The 15180-nt window shown below is 40.1% G+C and overlaps 1 protein-coding gene across 2 annotated transcripts in view; it reads right to left on the reverse strand.

Moving 5' to 3' along the window:
- The window catches only part of Map3k13 (mitogen-activated protein kinase kinase kinase 13), a 125258-nt gene that overhangs the window by 39232 nt on the left and 70846 nt on the right, over positions 1–15180 (reverse strand). For both annotated transcript variants that reach the window (XM_042669253.1, XM_042669244.1), the window contains exon 2: positions 7040–7599. In XM_042669253.1, the coding sequence (XP_042525187.1) occupies positions 7040–7514 (475 nt within the window). In that variant the 5' untranslated portion in view covers positions 7515–7599. The remainder of the gene's footprint in view (positions 1–7039; positions 7600–15180) is intronic.

The raw sequence follows: 15180 nt of genomic DNA on the forward strand, positions 1-15180 counted from the left end.
CACGGACCATACATTTAATCTTTACAACAATGCTACAAGCCTGGCCTTCTAGTTCTCTAAAGATGAGAAAACAAAGGCATATGCTGGTTAAAGAAATTATCCATAGTTTTGTGTCTGGTAATGGCAGAACTGGGCCAAGGAATCCTAGAATCGACCAATCCAGGGACAGTGTTTTCTCCACTCTACTATACTGCCTTCTGTGAAGCAGTTGAGAAGGTCCTGGCCAAACACATAGTTGTAATAGTTGAGGTTTCTCTTTTCCTTATTATTTAGATTTTTTAAAAAAAATATTTATTACATTTTTTTATTGTCAAGGAGATGTACAGAGGTTTTTTTTTTTGTGCTGTTTATTTATTTATTTATCTATGTATGTCAGTTGCAGGGCCTGAACTCTGGGCCTGGGTGCTGTCCCTCAGCTCTTGAGTTCAAAGCTACAGCTCTACCATTTGAGCCACAGCGCCACTTCCAGCTTTTTCTGCTTATGTGGTGCTGAGAAATCGAACCCAGGGCCTTGTGTATGCAAGGCAAACACTCTACCACTGAGCCACCTTCCCAGCCCTTGCACAAAAATTTCACAGGGTCGATTTTAAGTAGTGAATTGTTGGTGAATTCATATTGCTGTTTAAAATCCTTTCCTATATTAATTTTTTGATATAAACACTTTGTATTTACATAATAAATAGCATGCTATTTTAAATAAAGCGTCTCAGAAAATTAATCCAATGTGCACTTTTAATCTCATGGAATTTAAAAAAGAATGCAACCTATCAATCCTCTTTGGTCTTCTTTCTTCCTTCCTTTCTCATGATTTCACTGGGCTTCTTTCCATCACAGCTGGGGCTCTACCACTTGAGCCATGCCTCCAGTCCAGCTTTTTTTCTGGTTAATTGGAAATAAGAGTTTCTCTGACTATTCTGCCCAGGCTGGCTTCAGACAATGATTCTAGATCTCATCTTTCCTGAGCAGCTAGGATTATAGATGTGAGCCACTTGTGCTTAGTAATAGTTTTCATTATAAATGTTAGTAGTTGTTTACAGATTTTCCTAATTGTAGCTGGTGACAATGATAGATATGAATGTATTGGTTTCACCACAATTCTGTCAGCAGTATTAGTAATTATCTTTTGGTTCTAATTTAATTATATGTATAATAGTGTTTTATAATTTTGAACTAGATTAGTTGTCAGTGATACAGTGTTTTCACATTTCACATTTGTGCTTTGTATGAATTATCAATACTTCTTTGTCCAGTCATCTATTTGTGTCTGTAGTTTCCAAAAATTTCAAGAATATCTCTTTGATGCAAATGAGAACATTTTATTTTATTTTATTTGTTGGTCATGGGGCTTGAACTCTGGTCTTGGGCGCTATCCCTCAGCTCTTCAGCTCAAGGCGAGCACTCTACTGCTTGAGCCACAGCGCCACTTCCAGTTTTCTAGTGGTTTATTGGAGATAAGAGTCTCATGGACTTTTCCTGCCTGGGCTGGCTTTGAACCGTGATCCTCAGATCTCAGCTTCCTGAGTAGCTAGGATTACAGGAGTGAGCCAATGGCACCTGGCTAACATTTTATTTCTTTTCTTCTAATATTATTGTTTGGTGCTGGTGCTAGATCTTGATCTCAAGGCCTGGGTGCTGTCTCTTAGCATTTTTGCTAATCTAGAACTCTACCACTCTACAGCTTCACTTCTGGCATTCTGGTGGTTAATTAGATATAAGTGTCTCATGGACTTTTCCGCCTAGGCTGGCTTTGAGCAGTGATCCTCAGATCTCAGCCTCCTGAGTAACTAGAATTATAGGCATGAGCTACCAGTGCCTGGCTTAATTTTATTATTTCTATACAAAATGTTTCATATAATTTATATATTTATATTATATACAATTCTAAATATATTTATATAAATTATATATTTATAATTTCCTTTGTAATTTTCAGTATCTAGTCTTCTAAAAGCTCTATCTTCTAAAATTTACTATCTTCTAAAATTTATTTGTTAATATTTTTCTTTTTAAACTTTTTTGGGGGGAGGGGGTCAGTCATGGGGCTTGAACTCTGGGCCTGGGCACTGTCTTGCAGCTCTTCAGCTCAAGGTGAGCACTTCTGGTTTTCTGGTGATTATTTGGAGATAAGAGTCTCATGGACTTTCCTGCCTGGGCTGGCGTTGAACTGTGTTTCTCATATCTCAGCCTTCTGAGTAGCTAGGATTACAGGTGTGAGTCACCGGCACCCAGCTTTAAACCTTTTAAAAAGTATTCTTTTTTATTGTAAAAGTGATGTATAGAGGAGTTATATCCATGTGGAATTTATTTTAATATATAGTATGAAAAAGATGCAAGTTAATTATTTATATTGCTGGTTAGTGATTACAAAATAATCCTTTTTTACATTGACTAATGATGGTTACATTATAATTATTATATTATTAGAAATAATGTCCATTATTAATGCTTAGTATTTTTATAAAATGAGAAAGAAGTCATTATTAAATGTAGATGATAAATACACTTGACATACAAATACTAGCTAATCACAATATTATAATAAAGAATAAAATTCTCCTCTACTAATGGTAGCTCATGCCTGTGTTATGTTCAGGCAAGTCTTAATTATCCATGGCAAAACAAAAGCATCGAATTACCCTGGCAATTCAAGAATAGAGTAGAAAACAAAGAAATACTTCCGCTATGTTTCTACCAATCTTTTCACTTGAACTAATAATTATCAGAAGTAAAATTGTCTGATGTGAATTTACTCCTCATGTCTCATGGCCTTCTGTCAGTGTCTAGGAGCAGGCTAAGGAGTAACAAAGAGGCAGAAAAAAACCATAATAGGGACATGAATTGGGCGCCTGGTGACTGTTGAGTGAGACGAGAGACAGCTAACCTAATAAGTAATAGAGAACTGGTTGTACTCTCTAGGGTTAGTCCCAGACTTCTTGCTGCTTTCAACCTTTTCGTTAGATTAGTACTCTTCCTAAGCTGTTAATTTTTTATTTGATTAATCACATGACCACTAACTTTGTGTGTGTGTGTGTGTGTGTGTGTGTGTGTGTGTGTGTGCGCATGTGCATGCTGGTACTGGGGCTTGAGTTCAGGGCCTAGGCACTGTCCCTTAATTGTGGTCACTATGTCTTAATTCCAATATCCACCATGATCCACAGGACAGAGAACACCCTCATGCTTGCCTACTTCCTTTCTCTTTTTCTCTTTCTTTCTCTTTCTCCTTCCTTCCTCCCTCCCTCCCTCCTTTCCTTCCTTCCTTCCTCCCTTCCTTCCATCCTTCCTTCCTTCCTTTTTTCCTTCCTTTCTTCCTTTCTTCCTTTTTCTCTTTATTTTTGCACCAGTCCTGGGACTTGAACTCTGGGCCTGGTCACTGTCCCTGCACTGTTATACCCAACGCTAGCACTCTAGCACTCTATCACTTGAGTCACAGCTCTGTTTCCAGCTTTTAATTACTTTTCTTTTGGTGGTCAATTGGAGATAAAAGTCTCGCAGACTCTTCTACCTAGTGTTGGCTTTGAACTGAGATTCTCATATCTCAGCCTCCTGGTTGCTAGGATTACAGATGTGAGCCACTGGCCCCTGGCCTGCCTACTTTAAGGAAAATATTTTCTCTTTTTTGTTCAGACATGGCTGTGACAATGTCTGCTTTTTTTTTTTTTTGGTTGGTTGTGGGGCCTGAACTCTGGGCCTGGGCGCTGTCTCTCAGCTCTCAGCTCAAGACTAGCGCCCTACCACTTGAGCCACAGTGCCATTTCTGGCTTTTTTCTGTTTATGTGGAGCTGAGGAATTGAACCCAGGGCCTCATGCATGCCAGGCAAGCATTCTACCACTCAGCCCACCTCCCAGCCTCACAATGTCTGCTTTGAGACTGCAAACTATTTGGCTGTAGAAGATTTCATTACTACCTTACTTGGCCTTCACTACTGATATATTAAAAGGGAGAGGAGGACATCATTGATTATTTTTAAAGCCTAGTAAGAGTTCTGCATAAGTACCAAATATAGGGGCACATCTGTTACATGTGTTATCCTTTGGTCGATTGTGATGCAGGATTAAAGATAAGCTCTTTGATCCCAGAACAAACAAGGAAATACTACATTTGGTTTCTGGCTGGCAAATCTCTGTGTAGGCGGGCAATAGCACCAACCCTCAGTGGGATGTCCTGCAGTCGGCTAGAGAGCTAAGCGCCTGCTTTACCCTCGTAAGAATCTTAAGCTGATCAGTTCTGTGACTTAATTATTCCTGAAATAAGCCTTTCTGAAAGTTACATGGAAGACAAATTAAATGCAAATTGGTAGAACAATAAAAAATTTGTTTCTTTTAACAGACTTCTAAGTAGGGGTGGCCAGAGAATCTGAAACTTAGTTATACTCTCATTTCGGTTCATATTTTTCTTTCTTTTTTAAAAAATTATTGTAAAGATGCTGTACAGAGGGGTTACAGTTCCATGAGTAAGGTAATGAGTGCATTTCTTGTAGAGTATTGTTTCCCCCTCCTTTGTTGTCCTCCCACTATCCCTTCCCTCCCCCTCATATTTTTTTCTTTCTAAAATTTCCTATTGAGTGAATTAAAACAGAAAATCACTTAGATTAGAATATAAAGATATATAAAAAGCCTTAAAGCTGGATGGTGATGGCTCATGCCTGTAATCCCACCTAGGAGGCTGAGATCTGGAGAATCATAGTTCAAAAGCAGAGCAGAAAAGTCTCTGAGCTTCCATATCAATAGCATGGAGATGTGGCTCAAATGGCAGAATGCCAGCTGAGCACAGTTGAGGCCCTCAGTTCAAATCCTGGTACTGCCAAATGTAAAACAAAACAAAACTTGGAAAACCCTTAAAAACAACAAATCATTTCAAGCCAATGACTGCAATGTGGCTAATCATCACTAAAAATACAACAAACTAAATGTTGAACATTAGGAGAGTGCTTAACTAAATGTCAGCACATTTAGATAATTTAATATTATATGGCTTTTGGGGCTGGGAAGGTGGCTCAGTGGTAGAGCGCTTGCCTTGCATGCATGAGGCCCTGGGTTCGATTCCTCAGCACCACATAAGCAGAAAAGAAAAGCCGGAAGTGGGGCTGTGGCTCAAGTGGTAGAGCGCTAGCCTTGAGCTGAAGAGCTGAGGGACAGAGCTCAGGCCCAGAGTTCAGGCCCCACGACCGGACCCCAAAAAAAAAAATTATATGGCTTTTAAAAATATTCCCTAAAATGAGTGCTCATGTCTATAGTCCCAGATACTTAGGAGGCTGAGATCTGAGAATTGAGGTTCAAAGCCAATCTGGACAGGAAAGTCCATGAGACTATAGTCTCCAGTTAAACACTTAAAAAGCCAAAAGTGGAGCTGTGGTTCAAATGGAACAGTGCTGGCCTTGAGCAAAAAAGCTCAGGGACAGTGCCCAGGACTTGAGTTCAAGCCCGAGGACCAGCACAAAGGAAAATTGTTTTTTTTTTTTTTCAAATAACCTTTAAGAATTATGCTTCTGGTGAGTATAGTGAAAATGTGAAGTCCCAGCTCTTAGAAGGTTGAGGCAAAAGTAGCAAGGGGGCCAATCTAGGCTACATACATAATGAGAACTTGTTTCTATTTGAAATGGAAAATGTACAATTATGTAGTGAAACAATGTTACCCTTTTTCCTTCAGTGTTGAAGATCAAACCAAGGGTCTTATACACGCTAGGCAAGTCTCTACTCTGAGCCACAGCCCCAGTCCAAGATAATATATTCTTTAAACATTAATAGTGGTTCTTTTGAAAAGACTAAAGGTCTTAGATCATTTTAACCTTTGGGGGAAATGCATCTGTATTTTTCCTATTGCAAACATATATTATTCCTGTTATCAGAAAAAGGTGGTTTTAAGGGAATATAGCTAAGTTATACAGACTACCAGGTCCCCATAGTGTCTTTGTTTTGCATGCATAACACTTAGATTGGAATATATAAATATACATGTCATACAATGTTGGGAGTTAAAATTTTACTATTGACAAAGCTAAGGTGTGTGTGAGAGAGACAGAGAGAGAGACAGAGAGAGAGAGAGAAAGAGAGAGAGAGAGAGAGGCGGGAGATGCAGCTCAAGGGGTAGAGCACTTGTCTGGCAAGCACCAGGCATTAGGGTTAATCCTTAGTATGGCCAAGAAAAAAAAGCTGTGGGACCTAGAAATTATATGCTTTTTAAGATTAGATATTTTGTTTTTTTTTCTTCAAAATGTGAGCTTTACTCTAAGACAAGAATTCTATTTACTATACTCTACAGCAGTACCATAACCTTCAGGGACATTAACATATGGCATGTGGCACGCCGGCTTATGTCTGATTTTGAATTAGTCCAATGCCTCTCCTCTCCTTTCTTCTCCCTTTTCCTTTTCCATTTCCTTTTCCAGATTTTCTTATTGTATGAGCCTCTTGAGTAGCTAGGATTATAGGCATGAGCCATCAGCACCTTGCGCGAGTGTGTGTGTATGTTTTTGTATTCTCATTCTTTTCCCTTTCTTCCCCTTTCCTCTTTTCTTTCTCTCTCTCTCCTTCCTTCCTTCCTTCCTTCCTTCCTGTCTTCTTTTGAGACTGAATCTTGCTGGCCTCAAACTCCTGAGCTTAAGTAATCCTCCTGCCTCAGCCCTGACCATCAGACTATTTGATTTTATCAGAAAAAATATATACCCACTATTTTCATATTTTCACACCGATATTAAAATATTTTCATCTTTCATACGATACACCCAAAACATACATGGAAATAGAAAAATTTTAAAAGGAGCTCTAGTGTTTTCTTCTTATGATCCCAGGTATGTATTCTACTTTGAATATCATTAGCGTGGATGATTACAAGAGATGGGCTTCCACCAACAAAGGCCCACCAGATGTGACCCTGCTCCATTCAGAAGTCCCTAGGAAACTGAAATGGAGAAGACATCTGACCCAGTTCTTTATTAATTCATCCACATGTCAAAAGTTATCTAGACGCTGGAGCTGGTAGCTAAGGGGTGATTATGCAAGGGCTCTTCCAGGTCTGCATATCTGGAACACTACAGCTTACCTTGCTGCTGGAGTTTGTAATCGGTGGAATATGCTTTCCCAATGATGTTCCACACAGGTCGCAAGCATCCAAAGAGTCCTTCGAGAAACCCCCCGCTGCCACTGCCCGACCTGCTGAACTGAATCTTGATGTCCTCAGTCCCATTTGTGTTCTCACCATCTACTGTGCTGTTGTTCCCCTGAGACACAGCCACCTCTGCTTCATCTTGTTCCCTCAGTTGAAGAACACTGTTCTCAAACTGGTCCCTGGAGTCCTCGCTGACGCTGGTCAACACTGTTGTGGTGATGGGGCTGCTTACACTCTCCACTAGCTCTGCGCGTACCACGCCTCTTTCCGGCTGGTCCTCGAGGAGCTTGGGTAAAGGGTGGTTCCCCATGGCTGCGAGTTCATCTTGTAGGCCAGTGACGGTCTGGCTTTCACTCACGGGTGAGCATGGAGACGGGGAGCAGCTCAGGTGCTCCTGAGGGCGGGCCATCGTGCCATGAGTGTGGCCCAGGTCCTGAGATGACACTCAGAGGATGAGTAGAGCAGATGTTTGATGTAAGAGAGGGCTCCAAAACCTGTGGGGAGGAGCAACAAGAGGACATAGACCACTGTTAACAGGTTTATTTCACAAGATGGAATACTGTGCAGGCATAAGAAAAAACTTATCATAAAAGAGTAAACTAATGTGACAAAATGTTCATGACATATGAATATATGGGTATATATATGGGTATATATACTATATATAATTAGCTATAAATTTTAATGTATTTTATTTTTAATTGGTTTTTTTTTTTTTTTGGTTCTGGTAATGGGACTTGAACTCAGAGCCTCACACTCTTGCTTGACTTTTTCGCTCAAGGCTGCTCTATCACTTGAGCCAAGCCTCTACTTACTTTATTTTAAAAGACAGACAAACATACATCTAATTAGAGACTGGAGGGATATATCTAAAGAACAGTTAATTTTAGGTGGTTAGATTTAAGAGAGATTTAGGTTGTGATCTTCAAAATTTCCCAAGGACTCTATGTTAATTTAACATTGATTTTTTTAGCCAAAAAATAACCTCACTTTCTACAAAGGAAATTTAGTTTACATACACATGCACATGAGCGCATGCACACACACATATACTTGTTATTATAAGTTGTAACACACCCTCCCCTTTGCTTTACTGTCTTATCTACTGGACATTACTTTATTTTCAAAGACATTCATTGAACCATGTAGATAAATGTCCTTCTTGTGTGTGTATTTCTGAGATATAAATATATATATATTTTTTTGGGGGGGGGTCCGGTCATGGGGCCTGAACTCTGGGCCCGGGCGCTGTCCCTCAGCTCTTCAGCTCAAGGCTAGCTCTCTACCACTTGAGCCACAGCGCCACTTCTGGCTTTTTTATTTTTTCTTATGTGGTGCTGAGGAATTGAACCCAGGGCCTCAGGCATGCAAGGCAAGCGTTTTACCACTGAGCCACCTTCCCAGCCCTGAGATATAAATATTTTTTTAAAAAATCATACTCTACTAAATTTAGGATAACACAACACTTTAAATTTGTTATTTGCTTCTGATTTGTATATCAGCAACATTTTCTTGGGGTTATCTAGCTTCTGAAAATACAGATTTAGTCTAGATTAGCCAAGTCATGCAAAATTAGTCTTAAATTTGTTCACAGTAGGATTAAGAACCTTAAACTGGAAAAATGAAAGAAAAGTAGACACATGGGATTACATCAAAAGGCTTCTGAACAGTGAAAAGAACAACCTATAGAATGGGAAGAAATACCTGCAGGAATTAAAATCAAGCTCCAAATCCAGACGACCAGTTTCCCTTACCTTTCTCAGAAGCCTATGGAATCTCATAAGGATGCTTAATAAGATTCAAATGCTGTTATTGGGCATTATTGGATTGGAGCATTTGATCCCTGTATACCAAAACCAGTGTAAAGAATTATAAATTCTGTGTTTCACAGAGGGAAACTGGCCTAGAGAGAGATATCTATCTACCAGGTTATAGAGCAAGAATGAAATACCAGGTTATTCTCCCTAATCCCTACTTTCTCCAGTACCATACAGTCTCTGGAAGACACAGTTCCCATGCTTTAGAAATCCACAAACTACTTAATAATCACATTGAGGGAATTACTGTCCTTCCCCCATGACAAATGAACCCTATCACATTACACAGAGCTTCCAGCGATGGGAAACTGTTCAGTGCAGGCTGAAGAGAGTTTGAACATGAGATGAACATTGGTTGTCAAGTATGTGACAGAGAGAAAGAACTAAAGGAGGAATAATAGCATTAGCAGTGGCAGGAAAGCAAGAACGATCAGGGCATGTGTGAGAGAGACGATGCCCAGGAACAATGAACTAGTGGCCAGTGTTGATGAGCACCACGTTGCACATGTAACTTCTGCCTCCCTACATGGCTCTAAATGTGGTGATAACAAGGCAAGGTGATTCTCTTTCAGTGATATCCCTTTAATTGGAAGAGGTTAAGGGGCCTTAAAATTCTAGGGCGTGGAGAAATCTAGGCATTTGGAAGCTACCTAGGAATATATGGTTGGAGGGCAGGGGTAGGGGAAAGCGGAAGTCCATTGGTACCGCAGTGGCTGTCTGCTGATGACTCCATGCCCCCTACCCCATCCTCCCTCTGCCTGTTCTTTCTGTGCTCGTCTCGAAGCTTTCCTGATCATTACTCCTCATGTGGCTTTCTTACTGGTCACCTGCCACAACCTTGAGTGATCTCATCTTTAACGTCTCAAATAAGGCTCTTCCAAGCCTGTTGACTTCATGGTACTTGGCCTGGCCAACTAGCTGAGCAGGAATTTCCAATCTTTGCCACCAGGCTTCCTGTTGTGCTATTATATAGCACAAACTGGCTCTCATCAACCTTCAGAATCATGAAAAAAATGTTGTGAATTTCAGCCAAACACCTCTTTGTACAGTTTATTCTGTGAAGCAAGTATTAGGACTTCATAGTCATGCCTGGCACATTTCTGTTTCATTCGCTTTTCTCTTGAGACTGGAATGAGCTCATACACAAAAAGTTTGAAAGCCTCTTTCTGACTGAGTAGAAAGTGGACTTGGCCACACGGGCACTAGGAATGAACTGAGTCCAGACCTCACATACAGCGTGACACTTAAGACACCAAGGAAATCAGGACCTTGAAGGGATAGAACTCATCAGGATGTTTTACAGAAGAACCAAATCTCAGAGCTTCAGCAAGCTGAATATGACAACTAACTAGAGAGATGAGTTCCTTCTTCATCCCAGCTCCTTCTACTAGTCTAATTTTTTTAAAGATAGAAATGAGTGCCCGTGTTATTGAGACTGAAGAAATCTGCAGCACCTGGAAGTTTCTTTGTCTCTATGGTCTCAAAAAATGAATCCACCAACATGGGGGAAAGTACAATGGCAATAACTTATTGAAATTTAAAAGATGAGCAGAGCTCCTGTGAAGACAGAAGGAGTCCTAAGGGAGGGCACTGTTTGGGGTGCCATTGTGCAGGGGTTATAAAAGTACCTCTAAGAGAGAGCTACAGGACTCCTAAACTCATTGGACAGCCCACAAGCCATATCAGTCTGAAGACCTAATGAGAGGCTCCACGCAGCCTACACAAACTCTCTAGGCATCTTTTAGCCCCTCTGACTTGGTTGCCAGTTCAGTCATCAGCCTGTTGTTTACATGCAAGTCTTACATAGGCCATGGACTATGATGTGATGTCCAGGAACTCACTTAAGGCCATAGTGAGCGATATAGAACCTCTACAGGAGAAGCCTTTGCCTTGATTGCCTAGCCGGGCTCTTTTTCTGTTCCCAATATGAAACACTGATAATTACAATAGTACTTCAGAGCACAAGTCTAGATGCACAGAAGCTTCCAAGGAAGCACAAGCACCCACCTGGAGGAGTGACACTGAACCCCTCAACAGAGCAGGCTACTTGGCTACTGGGATTCAGTTCTACACAGAGTGGGAAGAGGTGAGGTCACCCTCAAGGTGTGCATAAAGATGTGCAAATACATTTCTCATGCTCACCTAGAATGTCAGGCCCAATGTGAACCAACAAAAGGCAGAGAAATCAAGAGGCACAAGAACAAAGAAAGAAAATCATCACCATGACTATATTCAAATATGATCACATTTAAGAAGTGTGGAGGAGGCTCAGAATATCTTAATTTTATCCATGTTTGTATGCATCCCCACCCACTACCCTGCACAGTGAAGAGGCTGCGGAGTGGAAACTGAGGGAACGCAAGCTGCCCACTATTCTTCACTGTCTTTTGCCCTTTTAAAAAGCTCCTCTTTTATTCTCCAAATTTAGTTGAGGTACCCTCCTGGCAACCGAACATTGGTTCTTTCTTTTTCTTTTCTTTTATGGTGCCAGGATGGAACTCAGGGCCGGGGCTCTGAACTTTAGCTTTTTCAAGCTGAAGGCTGGCATTCTACCACTTGAGCCACAAATTCTCTTCTGGCTTTTTGCTGATAAAAGAGTCTCACAGCCAGGCGCCGGTGGCTCACGCCTGTAATCCTAGCTACTCAGGAGGCTGAGAGCTGAGGATCACAGTTCAAAGCCAGCCCGGGCAGGAAAATCTGTAAGACTCTTATCTCTGATAAACCACCAGAAAACCAGAAGTGCCACTGTGGCTCAAGCAGTAGAACACTCTCCTTGAGCTGAAGAGCTGAGGGACAGTGCCCAGGCCCAGAGTTCAAGCCAAAAAAAAAAAAAAAACGAGTCTCACACTTTCCTAACTGAGCTGGCTTTAAACCTTGATCCTCAGAGATCAGCCTCCTGAGTAGCAAGTATTACAGGCAGGAGTCACTAACACCTGGCCATTTGATTCTTTTAAAAAATGATGATTAGCATCAGTTAATTGGAAATGTCCACATATTTACACAATGTACCTTGATTAAATTTCTTCCCTACATCCTTTTCCCTCCTCCATCTCCTTCTAAACCAATCATAAGCTTCATTGTTCCATTTTCACACATGTACATGAAGTATTTTGACCATATTCGCCCTCCTTCACTGTTCTGATTTCGCCTCCCCTCTTCTACCAGTACCCTCACCCCAGTCAGGACAAGTTTCATTTTCCTAATATTCATTTTTGTTAACAAGCATGTTAATAATTAAAGGGGGTTCACCATGGTATTTCACACATGCATGTACAATGCATTAATCAGATTAATCATATGCATGCATGTATATGTATATATTAGAAGAAAAGACAAGATTTTAATTTTTCTGTTTAATTACTTATCTATTAATTTATTAATACAAGTATCATTTATTATTGATTTATCTATTTAATTAGTTTATTATGATTTATATAGTTGAATGTATTATTTTTATCTATTTTTATATATTCCATATTAGTAGATTTATATCTACTTTTGTATATTAGAGGAGTAGGAAGAAAGGCACAGTTTGAGAGGAAAATGGAGAAAGCTGAGGAACTTCAGGGAGTTGGAATGTCACCCTCCTCAGTAAGACGTAATATGAACTCAGAAGTGGGTCCCGCTGCTGCCACCTTCCAGTGGGTTCTGGTCTGAGGAGTACATACTGGGTGTTCCAACATGTGCCCTAGAGGCACACTGCCTCTGGCCTGTGAATTTCTTGGCCCCAATAGGAGGAAGTGGTTTGTGCAAAATTAGTAGGCAAGGGGTGGAGACAGAAGCAGCTGTGCATTGGTAAGGCACTGCCAATTTCTGGAAATTACCTTGGGATTGTGCCAAAAATCCCAGGAAACAGCAGAGAAAGAGGAATAGAAGAGGCAAGGTGACCAAATGGCACTCAAGAATCTTGTAGGGTTTTTTTTGTTGTTGTTGTTGGTCATGGGGCCTGAACTCTGGGCCTGGGTGCTGTCTCTCAGCTCTTCAGATAAATGCTAGCATTTTAACACTTGAGCCACAGGGCCACTTCTGGCTTTTTCTGCTTATGTGGTGCTGAGGAATTGAACCCAGGGCCTCATGCATGCAAGGCAAGCACTCTACCACTAAGCCACCTTCCCAGCCCAAATCTTGGGTTTTTATCAGGCAGTTTTTCCTGTGCTGCTAACTGAGGATAATGATACACTGATCAGATTTTGAATTTTCTATTATACATGAATAAAGATTTTTGGGAAATTTAGCCCCATAAACAAAGTCTTCAGTTGAATAAAATTTTAAATTAAGAATTATTGTGATAAGATGTATTAATTGGTGATGAGTTCTACCCAATCAATCTTCTCTAGGCATTTTCTCAAGTCTGTCCTTCCTTCCTTCTTTCTCTCTCTCCTTCCTTCTTTCCTTTTCTCTCTCTTTTGTTCTTTCTTCCTTTTTCTTCTTTCCTTCTTCCCTTCCTTCCTTTCCCTCCTTCCCTTTCTTCTCTCTCTCTCCCCTACCTCCCTCCTTTTCTCCATTCCTTCTTTTCTTTCTTTCTTCCTTTTTTTTTTTGTGTATGTACCAGTCCTGGGGCTTAAGCTCAGGACCCAGGCATTGTCCCTGAACTTTTGTGCTCAAGGCAGCTAGCACTCTATCACTAGAGCCACAGCTCCACTTTTGGCTTTTTGGTAGTTAACTGGAGATAAGAATCGCATGAGCTTCCCTGCCACAGTTGGCTTCAAACCACAACCCTCAGATCTCAGTCTCCTAAATAGGTATGATTACAAGTGTGAACCACCAGTACCTAAACTATTTCTTAAAATGAATTCACACGGCCATCTTAACGTTCTGTACATTTCTCTAACATGGACATAGCTCCACAGCATGTGAAGAATCGTACATTAGGAGAATTGTTCTCCTTTTAAAACTGGGTTGAAATTGCTTGCTCACAGTCATACTATAAGATAGAAGGATGGGGGGTGGGGGGGGGGGAGGATGGGAAGGGATGGGAAAGGGAAACAAAGGAGGAGGCAACAATGCTTGATAAGAAATGTACTCATTATCTTGCCCATGTAATTGTAACCCCTCTGTACAGTATTTTCACAATAAAAAAAATTCTTTGAGGAAAAAAAATAAAATGTCCCTTGAAGTTCAAATACAAAAAAAAAAAGAAGGATAGAAGTTTGGCACTCAGCTCTTGGTTTGAACTTTAAAATATTAAACGACTCTTTTGAACACAGTACAAAATGTTGAGATTTCAGGTAGGATGAGCAGAATAGCCTCCAACTGTGCTTTTTCCCTCACTTGCCCTCTTAACTGAACCATCTACCTTAACTATTTGGAAGGAGACTAATAATACCATCCAAATCCAATGACCTTCCACATTCCATCTTCTTTTCTTTTTCTGGTACTGGTATCTGAACTCTAGACCTCATTGTCACTCACCTTGGTCATTTAGCTGGTGCTCTACCACTAGAATCATGCCTTTTTGCTGATCAATGGGAGCTGGAGCCTTTTGGACTTTCCTGAGTAACTAGTATTACAGACGTGGAACACTGGTGCTCAGCTTCCATCTTCTCGATATCTCATTCAATAATCATAACCCAAAAATATTGATTCAGGCATTTTATTTTGTTATTAATATTTAATAATATCGAAGCACAGTCAGTACCCAACTTATAATGGTTCAGTACAGTTTTTACCACAATGGTTAAAAAGCAATACATATTCAATTGAAGCTATACTTTGAACTTTGATTTTTTTTTTCCTGGACTAGTGATATGTAGTAAGATACTCTCTAGAGATAATGGGAAAATGCAGAAATCTATGCTCTCAGTCAGCCATGTGATCATATATATATATATATTTATATATATAGGTGTATATATGTAGTATATATTTTTATATATAAATATATAAATGTAATACATTCATATAACTATGGATTCAACATAGGGCTGTGTAAGTGCTCTAAACTTAATACATTCCTCTAGACCTTTTACTCAGATTCTGTTATGAAATAGGTAGGGTCTTAACTTTGGCAGGCTGATTTTGATTTGAACTTTTGATACTCTGCTTCTGCCTCCTGAGTAGCTGGGATTGCAGGTGCGTATCAAACTTGATATATATATATATATATATATATATATTTGAGACAACCTGACTAGATAGTTTGGGCTGCATCAAACTCACAATCCTCCTGTTTCCACTCTTGCCAATCTGGATAGAATCAATGTCTTAAACTAAGACACATACATAAATGTTAAATAAATAAATACTAAGAAGTAGTAA

Source organism: Dipodomys spectabilis, unplaced genomic scaffold (genome assembly GCF_019054845.1).
Source record: "Dipodomys spectabilis isolate Male_0828 unplaced genomic scaffold, ASM1905484v1 ptg000017l, whole genome shotgun sequence".
Classification (NCBI taxonomy): Eukaryota; Metazoa; Chordata; class Mammalia; order Rodentia; family Heteromyidae; genus Dipodomys; species Dipodomys spectabilis.